Source organism: Nomia melanderi, chromosome 2 (assembly GCF_051020985.1).
Source record: "Nomia melanderi isolate GNS246 chromosome 2, iyNomMela1, whole genome shotgun sequence".
NCBI classification, from domain to species: Eukaryota; Metazoa; Arthropoda; class Insecta; order Hymenoptera; family Halictidae; genus Nomia; species Nomia melanderi.
The window spans coordinates 5,494,798-5,510,522 of NC_135000.1; the positions used below are offsets into that span (position 1 = coordinate 5,494,798).

The 15,725-nt window shown below is 41.0% G+C and overlaps 1 protein-coding gene across 4 annotated transcripts in view; it reads right to left on the reverse strand.

Moving 5' to 3' along the window:
• Positions 1–367: 367 nt before the first annotated feature.
• LOC116426060 (uncharacterized) overlaps positions 368–15,725 on the reverse strand; it is an 85,045-nt gene continuing 69,687 nt past the window's right edge. For all 4 annotated transcript variants that reach the window (XM_076365196.1, XM_076365197.1, XM_031974521.2 and 1 more), the window contains 4 exons: positions 15,141–15,264; positions 12,264–12,420; positions 8,621–9,284; positions 368–8,216 (listed from right to left, as the gene is read on the reverse strand). In XM_076365196.1, coding sequence (XP_076221311.1) covers positions 3,564–8,216; positions 8,621–9,284; positions 12,264–12,420; positions 15,141–15,264 — 5,598 coding nt within the window. In that variant the 3' untranslated portion in view covers positions 368–3,563. The remainder of the gene's footprint in view (positions 8,217–8,620; positions 9,285–12,263; positions 12,421–15,140; positions 15,265–15,725) is intronic.

Sequence of the window (15,725 nt, forward strand, 5' to 3'; positions counted from 1 at the left end):
TTAAAGCTGATGGCTCGTGTAAGATTCTTGATTGGTTATTAATTGGAAATTAAATATAGAGCGTAAGGAGTAATCTGGTGATACCGTTAATTAAGTCAGGCTAGATGATTTGTACAATAAATAAATTCCGTTCTTTTTGTAAGAATAGCTTTATTCGAGTGGTTAGCTTCTCAGCTGTTTCCTCATGCAAAGTGTAATTAATTATAAATAATGGGACTCCGTTAAAGTATCAAAGAACGTTTATATTAAATAAACTTTATTCCGTTGTAATAAGGATTCGTCCGACGTGGAATATTGAATAATCTACATTAAATCTGCTCGTTATGCATCGGTCAGAATGGATGGTGTTTAATAAGACAACAATTAGTCAATTTCGTTCGTTTATTTCTCCGTAATGAATTACCTCCTTGTCACTGCATTTTGCATACCTATACATTATTGGCTTAAACGATATCCGCCGATGATCTATATCCTTCTTAGAAATATTATTCAGTGCTGCAGGATCAAGTGGTCGAGCAAAAAAGAACAAAGAGTTGTCGCGTTAATGAAGTTACTTACGCATGCGTTCTGCACACGTGTAACTCACTTGAAGGCGAATTTCACACGAATTTCTTACGCCTCTCAATGTATCCTTCTTTTGTTATGTTTCTTGTTCCATCCCGCAGCACTGTGTTACGTTAGAAACAAATTCCAAGCACAGTTCTCCAAACAATCGTTATATAAATATAGAAAAATGTTGGATGCGGGGCTGGGGGGAGGGTTCGGGGAGAGGGGATACAATTACAAAAATCTAAAATAAATAAAATCCGGAAGATTGGAGATTGCGAAGAGAGAACCAGAGGAATTGCACGTGGTACACAATTATTATTAACACAGTACAGGCCCTTACAAATTAGACGATCTGTGAACATGCGTGCGAAATCGTTCGAGGATAGGGATACACATAGATATTTACAGGGACGACCGAGGTTACACGCGAGCGATCGATAATATCTATCACTTATCACATTATCTACGTAAGAATCACTAAACGCAGCGGAATAAGTTCACATGTAAAAATATATTCAAGTGCGTCCATCCGTTTGATCCGTCGTCCATCTTGGAGACACGCCCCGCGACAACATGGCGTGTGACAAAAATCATTTCGTAAATTCGGATTCCTCTATTTCTGTAACACTAACATAATTTATACTCTGTGGCTCTCAATTTATCAACGTTTTGGAATGTTGTTTGTCTTTATAATAAATTATCGTTCTGTTTTATAGACTGTTTAATATTACTCAAAGGAACTTTAAGGAAATCTGTGCTGTATCATTTTGAAGTGTTAATTGAAACAGTTGAGAACCACTGATACAGATAGATCACGTGCTACCGTCATGGCGGAGCCTGTCTCCAACCCCTGTTCGGCGGTGGCCGGGTCACTTTGACCCAGGCTCCCAAAAGCCTTGCTTCTCGACAATGATTCGTTTATAATTGTGAAAATAAACGCTTGGACATGCACATTTTCCATTTTCGAATAACGTGTCGTCGAAAAGAACATTTCCTCTCGAGAGAAACGACTTCTTCGATGCAGTTCGTTCTACGCGTAGAATCTGTTCCATGAAACTCGACTGCGGTACAAACAGAATTCCGGAAAATGGGCGTCTGCAAGGATATTGGACAAATTAGCCTCGCGAGGTCGATGGCGAGCGAACGATACACACGTCTAAAAGATTCTCGACTCAGTGTCGCATCGATTTTCCGCGAAACAATTGAACCGGTGAGATCAGAAAGCAGCCAGGTCCGTTTCTATCAATTTCCCGAAAGCAACAAACGCAATTCTCCGTATCTAAACGATAACCATCGATCGGTGTCTTAATTTCCCGATAAAAGTCGACTGTCTCTGATCCCGCCGGCGCAACAAGCCTATCAACTAAATGGTAGGAATGATTAGAGCGGTCGCCAGGAAATCATGAAGATCCGATCGATCAACACTAGAACTACCTAGCAGTCAGGCCGACTTTCCGAAATTTCTCTGCGGAAACTTGAAAAGTGCAACTATCGAGACTTCGATTGATTCGCAATTCGGTTCGCGTGTTGCTAAATCAATTTCTCTGGTGATTTCTTCTAGAAACTTCTGTTATCTTTTCAATGATCGCAAAAAGAGGAAGTCAATAATGGGCTGTTTCGAGCTGTTCGGTAGTTCCAGTGTCAAAAGCACGATCGTGGGCTACGGGGGACAAATATCGAGTATTTAGCGAGTCCGTCCGCGTTTCTCCTCGACTCGTGCGCCCTGTCGCTGTACACACTCGTTAAACCTACATCGATGTAAACCTAAATGTACAATTTGTGCAGTTGCATCAAGCCGACGGACCCGATCCCGCCGAATCGAGTGTTCCGCGCTGGAACGCGGACGTTTGAGCAATGCAGGATCCTATGTTGCTGAAGCGACTGGTTCGTCGCCCAATGGTTCGCGCGACCGTTTCTCGCGGCGAATATCCTCGCCTGACAGTTGCTAGTTACTTTTTGTTACACATAAATTACGACGAATTCGAACTTTAACCCTAGAATTCGTTGCGAGTCTCGGCAGGTGTCTGGCTGTTCGTATAAAATTTAGAATGTATAAAATAAAACAGAAGCTGTAAAACAATCAACTGTGTTGTTGATCAGTTGTTAACAGGACCATGTCGAGCAATGTCCTAATAAATAGAATCCTCTAAATGAACATAACTCTACAAACAGTACAGTAACATAACTCTCCTCTTTACGGTAATTCGAAAAATTCTATCCAACAGAATAAAGACGGTAAATTAAATTTTCTATTTCGTCTTTGAACAATTGCAACCTTCGTTCTCGACCCCTTCACCTACAATATAGTGTCAGACTCGTGGCGGAAATTGAATTTTGAAAATCTAAGTGTTATTTATATTTCTTAAATATAAATTAAATATTGCTCTGAATAAGCGTGAATCGTGATTTTTCTTAATAAGTTATTAACACGTTGGGTGCCATGGAGCTCACCGGTGACGCCAACCAAATCGAATTACTACAATTTATTCGATTAAACGATGATTATTTGAAAACTTTTCTATATTACAAGTAAAACTACCTACTGCAGTGTATAAGAATAATAATAATAACGCAATTCGATTACATAATTTGATATTCCATTATTTTCATTTCACATACTTTTCTTGTCAAAATCGCGCGGCACGCAACGTATTAACGACACAGTAGTCGCATCGATCATAGCTAAGAAATAAATCATAGGTCAAGGGATTAACGTTGCCTTTTACATCTAACCACGTCATCGACGTAATCCTGATCCAGCGGGACAGCCTACCGAGACATCGAATCCTCTTTAGTGTCCTTTCTTCGGCTCTCCGTGGTCCAAGGAGCCCGATCGTTAACTTCAATAAGTGCGAATCCATCATCATGTACAAGGTTATGGCAATATTCAGGAAAGGATGGGACCGCTACGGGCCCTGCCCATTAACAATATATAAATATACACTAGGGGAGTCCACGGATTCACCAGTTACCAAAATCAACAGCTGGCCAGCCACGAAGAGCGCTTAGGAGCGTTACCATTTCCTGTTCGGGCACATTCTGTTCCGGACGTCGTGTCTGCAGCTCTGGCTACCCTCGTCGAACACGGTGCCCTCCTCGCAGACGAACCGGAAGTCGAGGACCTGCCTCGAGGTGAAGCCAGGAGAGCAATAGTGGAACAGCCTGCAGTCTCTGTTATCACCGTAGAAACGGTACATCTCCTTCTCCAAGCAGTTGAAGCCGTCTTCCTTTCTCAGGTTCGCTGCCTTCCGACTGGAAGACCTGATGGTCGCTGCCACCAGTTCGTCGGGTTCTTTGACGGAGCTCTTAACAGCTTCAGGAGTAGGCTGGGTAGAGGTCTCAGCGATAAAGGACATCGTCGTAGAATCCTGTAGAGTCTTGGTGGATTCTGTCGAAGCTTCCTCTGGTGTGTTGATGGTAGTCGTTCCTACGTGATCAGGCTCGCTGGGTATGGTAGCTACCGGAGGAACTGTCGTGCTGAGGATCTCCACTTCGATGAACGAGTAGCTCTTCGGTGTCGTTGGTATTTCGGTGGTCGACTCGATTTCCTTTAGAGTTTCTTGGATCGTGGATGCTAGGGTCGATAGTCTGGTTACTGGGTAGGGTGTGAAGGTCTCAGGGATGATGGTTGTATGCTCTGCGTCCTCTTTGTCCTCTTTCTTCACGTTGGTTGGGGACTTCTGCTCGGAGGGACTGGAATCTTGGTCGCCATTGTTTCTGCTGGGAATTTGATCTCTTTGCATTGGTTCGACGGATACGTTAGGACTTTTGGCTTCATTAGCCTGGTTCTTGTTTTGGTCCTTAGCTTCATCTTTATCCTGGTGTTTCTCCTGGTCTTTACCTTCATCCTTACTCTGGTCCTTGTCCAATTTCCCCTCCAACACATTCTCTTCGCTCTTGCCAGCCTCGGTGGTGCTGACAGCTTCAGTCACTGGTGTTTCTGTCATGGTCGTTGGCACTTCAGTTGAATCCATTTCCTTCATCGTAATCGTAGGAACTGTGGTGACTGATTTCCTGGCTAATAAGGGGAATTTCCTGATGACAGGCTTGGGTGCTAGCTCGTTGTAAGACTTGGGCGGCTTTGCTGGCTTGGGATTCAGCAGACTGATCCTAGGTTTGATGACGACGGGGTTAGGGGTCGTCGTAGGAGGAATGTACGCGTAGGTCTTTCTGGCTGAGACTGGCTTGAACAGTTTTGGAGGTGTTGGTCTAACAGTTGTAGTAGTGGTAGTCGTTGTTGTAGTAGTTGTTGTTGTTGTGGACGTTGTCGTTTGCGACAAGTGGGCGTCATCGTCAGATTTCTCAGTGTTCTCTTCTGTTCTCTCAGTTTCAGTGTCTATCATGGCGGTTGTAAAGTCTACTTTGTCTGCTTTGCCTTCTTCATTATCGTTAGCTACCTCATCCTCTATTTTCACGTCCTTAACCTTTTTGTGCCCTTTGTCGTCGCTGAGTTTAGAGTCCTCATGCTCTATGTGATCCTCAGGTTCCTTGCCCTCTTCCTTATCGTTACCTGCCTCATCTTCTACTTTCTTGTCCTTAACCTTCTTCTTCTTTTTATCATCATTCAGATTGGAATCCTTATCCTCCATGTAATCCTCAGGTTCTTTGCCCTCTTCATTATCGTTAGCTGCCTTATCCTCTACCTTCTTGTCCTTAACCTTCTTCTTCTTTTTATCATCATGAAGATTGGAATCCTTATCCTCCATGTAATCCTCAGGCTCTTCGCCCTCTTCATTATCGTTAGCTGCCTTATCTTCTACCTTCTTGTCCTTAACCTTCTTCTTCTTTTTATCATCATTGAGATTAGAATCCTCACGCTCCTTGTACGCATCAGCTTCTTTGCCCTCTTCATTATCGTTAGCTGCTTTATCTTCTACTTTCTTGTCTTTAACCTTCTTCTTCTTTTTATCATCATTGAGATTAGAATCCTCACGCTCCTTGTAACCGTCAGTTTCTTCGCCTTTTTCATTATCATTAGCTACTTTATCTTCTATCTTTTTATCCTTAACCTTCTTTTGCTTTTTATCGTCCTTGGAATTCGAATCCTCGCGCTCCTTATAATTGTCAGGCTCATAATTGTCATCTACATAGTCATGGGCACTATTCTCAACAGACTCTGAAGACTTCTTGCTCTCTGACAAGTCCTCTTTCTTCTCCTTAGGCAGCTCATCTGTGAATTTCAAGATCCCCTCGGTACTATCCTCCTGATCGTTAGCTTCCTCGTCGTTCTCTTCGACAGTCTCTTCCCTAGAAGTCTCAGTGTCTTTTGAATTGTTCTCAGAGGAGCTTGGGTCTTCATGATCTTTAGGGTCTTTATAATCGTTCTCTTCGTGGCTATCATAGAATGCTTCTGTAGAATCATGATACTCAGAGGATACTTCCTGGGAAGTGATCTCTTCACTTTTGATCGTCGAGTACTCCTGTGAATCCTTTTCTTCTTGCTCCCCCTTTGAGAACTTCCTGCTCTTGTCCTGTCTGTGAGTGATGACTTCTCTAGACGACGTCTCGAACTTCATGCTCTTCCCTCGCCTAGAGCTTTTGACTTTAGGTGTCTCTTCGTCATCCTCATGACTGACGTCAGTGCTAGATTCATCCTCTATACCCTCCATGGAAGTTTCTTCTTCGTAGTAAGTTTTCTCCTCTATCGAAAGGTTCTCCTTCATCTCAACAGAACCTAACTTTGCATCGTGCTCCTCTTCATCTTTCAACAAAGGAGTTGTGGACTCTTCCTGTGCCTTCACTTCTTCACGTTCCTCCTCTTTCATCAGATTCTCCACATGCTTGTCTAGAACCTCGTACTCGTTCGCATCTTTACGATCATCCTTTCCTATCTTTTCATCCTTTCCACCTTGATGACTTTTCCCATAGCCTGTGCGATGTCCTACAGCCCTAGTGTCCACTTCTTTGGAAGTCATCGACTCTGGCTCGTCGAAAATGTGCTTGTCAATTTGTTCAATCTCAGAATCTATGACTGGAGTCGTGGCGATTACCTTTTCTTCAACAACTTCGTCGTCAACTGGCTCTGCAGCCTCATCGTTTTGCAGTTTACTTTCTTCATTCTTCAGGTCCTTTTTCCTTGCAGATATCTTCCCCGAGGATGATCTGATCCTAGAACTTTTCCTCTTGGCATTAGGTTTCAGTTCTTCTTTAGATTTTTGTGCTTTTTCTTCGGTTGGTCCTTCTTTTTCCTTGTCATCTATCTTCTTAGGCTGTTTGCTACTTTTTGGACTGTCAGGCTTAACATCTTCCTTAGTAGAATCCCTTTGAGCAAACTTTGAAGAGTATCTAGCAGTTTTCGTGGTGCCAGTCTGTTCTGTTGCATCTTTAGCATCTTGCTTCTTTGCTGAGTCGATGTCAGTAGACAGTATAGGTTCAGTAGTCTGCTCTGTCGTGGAAAGTATAGGGACATCAGTTGACATAGCTTCCTCTTCAGTGACGCCGTCCATGTCGGAGGATTTCGTCTTCAGATACTCGTTTGGATCAAGAATCACAATATCTAGGACACGTTTTTCTTCAGCACGTTTTGCTTCACCATCATCTACCTCTTTCGAAGAGTCTTCCTTATTTTCTTCTTCCTTAGAGCCGCTAGGATCATCTTCGTCACCTTTTACCTCATCTGAACCAGAATCTTTCACATCTGACTCATCGTCCTTATAGTCCTTAACATCAATGTACTCTTCAGCATCGGACTCCTTCGTATCCAGCTTCACAGGTTCACCATCGAAGTACTCCTCATCGTCAGCTCTATCGTCTTTATTCTCCGTGTCGTATTCACTGTCATCATATTCTCTAGCTTTGAAATTCTTCGAAGCCTTTGGCTCCAAGTCCTCCAAACTCACCTTGGCTCTAGGTTTTCTGTTAGGTTTAGCTCCCTGGAGATTGCTAGCTCCAAAAACACTGCGAATGCTGTCCTCGTTGAACTCAGTCCCGAAGAGGATGTCCCTGAACTTCATCAGACTCTCTTTGATGGCTGTGAAGTCCTTAGGCCCGTCATCCACAGCAACTTTCTTCTTATCACTGATGTCTACCACTTGGACTTCTTGTCTCTTGGGCCTGTCGCCTCCATAGACGAAGGAGACCATGGAATTCTTCGTCTGGCCCACGGACCTCTTGAGTCTCAGCGAAGTCCTGCTGACGCCGACACGTCTAGCATTACGAATCTTAGGGACATCCCTGTAAAATGGATCGAAGGATTCATCCCCTTCCTTGTAGTCGTCGTAGCTAGCTGGAATTGTTGGCAGAGGCAGAGTGACCAACTGTGTAGTGTTCAGGGGTCTGCCTGACTCATCGCTGACGCTGGCTTTAGCAGTGACTATCACTCTGGACTGGGATGGTAGCAAAGGCGATGGGTTCTGCACGATTCGCTGAATGTCTGGCGGTGGCAGGTTGATAGTGATTTGATGGGGTTTGAGCTGGGGTATTGGCACAGGTGGCAACACGTGGATGTGCTGTGTGACTTGCTCACTGGTGGACTGTGAAGACTGCGTTGACTTCGTTGCACTTCTCAGCGTTGGGTAGAAAGATCTAACTGTCGTTTCATCAGTGGACGGGGTTGGCAGGAAGTTTCCTGTGATTCTTTGCTGCTGGGAGCTCTGGCTGGTCTTCGTTTGGACTAGTCGAGGTGGCTCTGAGGGAGTTGGCACCGGTGAAATTGTCAGCTTCGAGACCTGGAACAAGTGGAGATTGTTTGAAGACTGTTTGAAGCTTTGAGTTTGAGTTTGTCTGAGTTTGTCTTAAGTGCAGCTTCAGAGAACCAGAGGCAAACATTTCTAACCCTTTGCACTCGGAAGTTACCAAAAGTATTTAAAAAGATATTTTGTAAAACTAACTCGAAGAGAAATCACACGTACATTGAGGAACAACGCTATTTTATTTCAATATTTCTCAAAATTGACGCACTATACAAAGTATAATATTAGATATCAAATTTTAGTTTTATTGTATGAAATCAAGTTGTGAATGAGAGTCACCTCTCAAGGGCAAAGGGTTAATCTAACGTGTTGTGAACTGTTTGAAGGTTAGCTAAGGTTTGAGTACTATTATCTGACACGAGACAACCTAAACGAATTACCTTTCCTTTACTGGTCGACTGAACAGCTTCCAGAGGCCTTATATTCTGTTCCCCGGCCTCGCGGTACTCAGAAGTCTCCCTAGGGTTGTTATTATGCAGCGTGAACTGCTCCGTAGTGCTGGAAATCCCATGATTGTGGAATATAGGATTAATCAAAGCCGGACTGTTCCCATTATTACTCAAAAGCGTCTGTATAGTAGAGGACGTCGCATGGAATAACGGAGACACTGTCGAAGGCTCGTTGTGTATAATCTGCGGGCTGGACGTCGAGCTGAACCTGATCTGGTGGACCTGGGGTGGCTGGACAGTCGTAGAGCTAACTCCTTGGTTGCTGAACAACTGGTAAGAAGTAGCCTGCTGGTTGTTATTCCTCTCGCCATTGTGGAAAATGTACTGATGATGGTATCCGCCGTTCTTGTCGTCGTACAGGGATTTAGACTGACTGGTGTGCACCTGGGGGAACGGCGGCTGGGGCTGGAAGTGCTGAGGGTAACCTGTCGGGTGGGAGAAAGTGCTCGAAGATGGAGTCGTCGACGGTTTGTTGGGCTTGGAGGTAGTGGAAGTCGTTGTAGACGTTGTCGAAGGTCTCGCTGACGTGGTGCGCTGCTGATGATCATCTATGGCGTCTAGGGGGTCGATGTCATCCTCGCTGTTCTCGTGCAAACTGCGAACACAGTGGTCAATCAATCTTCCACGTCGAAACTAACTATTCTGACAGCTGTTCGACTGGCCTAAGCAGCTGGGGCCAACTGAATTGGCACTCGAGTGCACTTTCCTGCATCTCTCACGGTGCAATGCTGCTCTGACGAGATAGCAGGCTACCCTCAACCGATCAGGACAATGCGGCAAGACTCTTCCACTCACAATGTCTGAATCTTCTCTGTCTTCGATGCATGGTTATCATTGGCGATAATAAAGGACGGAAGCAAGACTGACTGACGGAGTTACATTACTGACGCGAACCCAGCCGGCTTATGGTTCAAAAGTGAAGAGGAGCAAGGAGATTCGGCCGCTCCATTTTAGCTCGCAGCTAGGCCATTAACACGAAAATATTTTTAATGAATATATGGTCACAGTCGGCGGTATACGTTACAAAGCAGTGAAAACAAAGAAACAATATCAAAATATATAAAAATGACCAGAAACTTGAATATAACTTATTATTTTATTGAAAAAATCAGTACAGTTCATAAGCAAAATATAACCGAAGTTTCCGTGGCACGGAACGTGTTAAGAAAGACGCGACGAAACTGATTCCGCCATTACTATCGGACCAAGCGGCGCAAGTGGACGTCTCCCCTTGCCCCTCTTCACTTTCAACCCTCCCGCTACTACGGGTGACTATAGTCACCGACCACAAAAATGCAGCCAAAAGTTAAGACAATATAAACAATAACAAAAATACATTGATGGAGAAATGATAAACACATTATTATAAACACAAATCACTTTGCTTCTAAAAGCAATGTCACAACCGCGTTTTTGATTTCTTTGTAAATTGTTTTTCTATATCATCGTGTGCTCTAATAATCATTGATAACAGAGGAATATGTAATTTCTATTCAAATTAAATAATATTTGTTCAATGCCACTTGAAATCTTCACCAGAGTCTGACATTATAGGGCAAGTTAATGTTCTCACTTGCTACAGCGTTCCGTTCTACACAAGGAACTTCAAAGCGAAGCCCGCCGTAGCGAAAGGGTTAAGCCACAGGCCATGTTCACGTCAGTAACGCACTGTAGAGAAGTTGGCACTATGGACTTTGATCTCCATCGTTACATTTCACTCGCATTTAGTCTTACTGTCGTCCTTTGTTACCATCACGCGACCACCACCGAGCAAGCGTCGAAGACTGAGACCGCGGCGAGTGGAAGAGTCGTCTTGCCGCTCGGTCCTGATCGCTCGAGGGTAGCCTGCCATCTCAGAGCCGCACTTCGCGCGTGCACTGCTAACAAAGTAGCACCGGTGAGCCGTGTAATTCGGCTGACAGGCGAGACCAGACAGGAGAAAACTGCAAAAGTCATCGATCGAAAATCGGTGTCGCACGCAACCGCCCCGTACACGCCTCTATCGATCCTCGATCACGCGAGCCCAGCACGAAAGCCGGACTGGTATGTGGATCGCTGGTCCTTACGAAACCCCGAGGTGAACGCCCAGACAGTCGCAGATAAACATTGCGTGTGACAGGTGGAGCGACCAATCTACAAGTCGTAATGATCATTTCACCGCGATCACGTATGCGTGTGTATATAAATTCCTGGTCGCGGTGACTAGTGTTACGTGCGTCAGGACCGACGCCGGAAAATACTGATTGCGAGCGTGGACTCGTTTCGATGACCGGTATCGGGTGGATGGGAACGCCGGCCTGGGAGAATGTGCCTCGGAACGGATGTTTATTTAATTCTTCATTAAAGCGCTATTGAGATCGACCTGATTGCGGGGAATATTTATCATCGGTGGTATTATTAGAAGGAGGTAGTGATCGATTGCATAGGATTGTTGGATAACTTGATAGTTTGTTGAGAAGGAACATTGTATGGCACGTTTCAACTTTCTATGTTACCTGAGAGGGTAGCGGCAGGCTTCGGATTGTCAAGCCTCCTGTTTCTGTGGTTTAAGCCGGAGAAACGTTCGGAAAAAATTCGAGTTGATTGTTGATACTGGGGGATAGATTGGGGAATTTTTTCGTAATTTTGGATTGAACATCTTGGGCAGGGAAAATAGAAACAGGGAAATTAGTATTTTTAATAAGGGTGTGTTTTCATTCTAATTTCTATTTTCCCTGCCCAAAATGTTCAATTCAAAAATAGGAAAAAATTCCCCAATATATCCCCCGATATCAACAATCAATCCGAATGTTTTAAAGAATGTTAAATTTTAAGAATGTTAAAGAATTTTTAACGATGCTAAAAAACAATGAAAACACACCATTATTAAAAATACTGTTTTTTGATGAAGTACGATTTGATTGATGAATGTGAAGACAATATAAGATTGTTTATAGTTTCAAGGTCAAGGCAAGGGTTGAAGTTTGGCAGAGAATACTTTTAGTAAGTTATCGAACGGTCTAATTTAGTGCAAGGACATTACTGACCCCATTATCCAGTTATGGCCTATACTGAGAGTGTTTTAATGTCTGACCCAAATCACTGCGGCTATTCTACTGCCTGACCTCATTTATAATATAGTATAGGTAATTATAAAACTTCTGTAATTATTCAGAGGAGAAGGAACATGCTCATTCATAGACACAAAAGTAGAGTCTCTTTGAAGAATAAATTTATCATCAGTGACATTTTTAATTATTCAATTTTCTCTGAAAAAAATATTTTAGTTAAGTTTGATACAGATTAAATATTCTTTAGCTAGGAAAATTGATTATTGAAGTATTAAGCTTCTAATGTAGCCCACTCCAAAATGATCTTTTAATTAATTGAAGAAAAATTTGAGAAAAGTATCTCATTAATAAAATTGTTATATATTTAATTTCCTCGAAAAAGAATATTTTAGTTAAGTTTAATATAGATTAAATATTCTTTAGCCAAGAAAATTAATTGTTAAAATATTAAGCTTCTAATTCAGCTCACTGCAAAGTGATTTTTTAATGGATCAAAAGAAAAATTTGGGGAAAAATCGTCTCACCTTAAGGTGACAGCGTTGTTGCCATAAAGCTCCAAGTTCAAGTTGTAGAATCTCTCGCTCTTGCTGCAATCGACCTCGTCCACTCTTTCGCAGACCCTGGTTTCCTGATCGAAGACGGTTCCGTTCAGACAGAGGAACTTTATGTCCATAATCTCGTCTGAAACCAAGTCTCATGGTGAAGGACAGGGTCATTATTCGGGGATGCTCTTCAGGGTAAACGTTCACGAATCATCTAAACACTTCATAGCTACTTTACTCAATCATTACACAAACAATAATCTCCCCTTGACAATGGAATGATTATTGCTAGCATAGAAGAAAGCAGAACAAACAAATTTCCAACCTTCATCATCTACTCTTTTACAATAAAACAAACAATAATTTCCTCTTGTCAGTATAATAATTATTGTCAGTATAAAAGAAGCAACAATTAATGAATTTTCAAAAAATAAACATCAATCTCTGCGTTGATCATCTAATCTTTTACAATAAAACAAACAATCATTTTCACTTAACAGTGTAATAATTATTGTTAGTATAAAAGAAGCAACAATAAATAAATTTCCAAAAACTAAACATCGATCTCTGCGTTCGTCGTTCATTCTTCTACAGTAACTCAGTACTCTCTATATTTATCGTCAACAATTTGAGAAACAAATTAATGAATTCAATTGCATTCTAATAAATCTGATTCCTTCAGGCCTTCCGTTTAAACACGCCAACCACGGTCTGCATTTATGCATACGCCTTACCATAACCGCCACCAGATGTCGAGGAACGCTACCATATTCCAGCTAGTCGTAAAACTCTCGAACTGGTAGCCGAACCGCTGACTAATTGATTAATTCAATTACACAGGCCGTTTCTAAATAAATTAAGAACTCCCTTGCTCTTTCAATTAATTCGTCCACTTAATAAAACTTTTTTGCAACCACGGAATAAATGCCATCGGCCAAAAGTCACGAGCAAGAACCAACCTGTTAATGATTTATGAATCGAAATCGATAAATATCTGTCGCGGATAAAAACGTTCAAATACCAGGCTTTCGTAATACGTATGATCTATATTAGTGTACATAGAATCAAATACACTCAATTCTGCTTTTTCGCAATAAAAATTCGCAATAAATATTGTTGAAACGTTGTATCTATAGAAGGATGATGATTGGTGCTAGGTCTGGGAAATCAGCAAAATGATACGATAATCCGTATCAAAATTCATGTTAGAGTTTGGTGATTGTGTTAAGTGAAACTAAACTTTGCAAAAAGATAAGAAATTTAGAATTCGAATTTTAATCGAGAAGATTGGGTAAAAACAATAATTCGTGTTAAATCCGTACCACTTGGAAAGAGAAAACTTATCCCTAATAAATCAAATAACTCGTAAATAGAAGAATAATTCGTAGTAAACCGGAATCGTGTAAGAAAGAAGAACAATATGTATAAATATAAAATAATTCATATTAAACCAAAACTGTGTAACAAAAGAAAACTAACTCACGATAAATCGACCAAATGATATAAAAATAGGAAAATCAAATCAGGATCACGCAAAACAGCTCGAGTAAAAGCAGAATCGAGTATACTTTCTTTGTTCCTTCTGTTCCGAAAAAGAATCATACGTAAAATGTGAACCGACAGTAGATTTACTTTAAATAATATTAAAGTAAAGTAATAATAATATTAAAAATATAAGGTAGATATTTGAAAAATATGTATTTAATACTATTTAAATATTATTTAACTATTAAATATACATTTTTCAAATATCTACCTTATATTTTTTAAATGTCTGTTTCATATTCTCCGAATATTTAGTTGATATTTTCTGAACATTCACTTTGCATTTCTTGTACATACGTACAATGATTATATATTAATATATTTTATCTAATATCTTATTCATATTAAAAAGTGTGGCTTAAAGAAATAGTCTTTAAATATTTGAAAAAGATCTTTAACCAATATTTCTGTGCTACTACAGGGAAGATCGTGGCAAGTATCCGGTGGCGATTTGTCGATTAAGTTTACTCGGTGTCGTGACAATTAGAATCGATAATTAAGGCCCACGTGTCGGGGCCCCGCGGCTCGATAAATCGACCGGTTCGATCGAATGATCGAAAGGTCCGCCCGGGGGCCCCGGCTAGCGCCGATCCGTGTTTTGTAATCGATCGAGAGATCGCTCCGCAGAGAATGTCACGGTCGTCGAGGAACGTTTACTGACCTAAGCCGAGAGTGTCTGGCTTCGGCGCGTCACGAGAAATCGAACGCCTGCTTTCGTCATTTTCCATGGCAGTGTATCGAAAATATTTTCATTTTCAAATTATATAATCGACCATTTCATCTTTCTATCTACATACTTGAAGTGTTTTGTAGCTTTGCTATAACCGATGGCTGTGTCGGTGGAAATCGAAATTATGATTTAGATCTTGGACATTTGTGAAAAATTATTTTTTGTTTTGTTCACTATTTGGCGATGATGGTATATGTGGAAGATACTGTTAATTTGATTATTAACTTGATTTCACTATTGATTTGATTAGTCATCTCATAAATAATATGGTTATTTATGTTCCGTTTATTTTTTAAAATAAAGGTGAATAAGACTGTTGCTAGTTTAAATATATTCTTGATTATCTATAAATTGTTTAGGTATACATTATAGTTACTTTAGGAAAGGTTTTGTTTGTCTTTATTTTTGAAAATGAAAGAAATATGTGAAACTATATTATTTATTTGTGGTTTGGGTACCTTTCAGTTTTCAAATTTCGATGAAAATTCGATGTATTGTGGATGTTGTTGATAAAGGAAGTAATTTGGATTATCCATGACCCAGCCATCGATTTTAATTTGTTGGAATCATAGGTGTCGAATTACCTTTCTGACCGATGGTGCAAACATGGAACATCTGACATCCGGCCTCAACGTCAGCGTAGTATCCACCGATCACCTTTCCCTGACACGAGAAGTTCGTCTCCGGCAGGTTGTCGAAGTCCAAATACTTGCCGAAAGATAATAATACATTAGAAATGCTATGTTATCGTTAGACTGCGGATTTTTATACACTTATGGGAAATCTGGAAATGCAAAATTGCACAGAATTCACGCGAAACGAAAAAATCTATAAAATATCGGAGGTGTAGCGCTCTCTATAATATTTGTTAAGAATAATCATTTTCCATATTAGTTTTTCTAATTATATTCCTGAAATTTTGAATTTGCATAAAAATCTGCTGTCTAGTTATCATAATTTATAGATTAAAAAATTGTAGCTCTAGTTTTATTATATTAAAAAAGTTCGTTGACTTTCCTTCAAATAAACAAATTAACTTTCAGAAATAAAAAGAAAGTACTTTAAGTGATACTTTAGAATGCAAAAATGGCCACAACGTTTACTCAACGTTTCAAAATTGCTAAACAAATTTATAATGGTCATGCATCCATAGTTCGTTATAGAATACT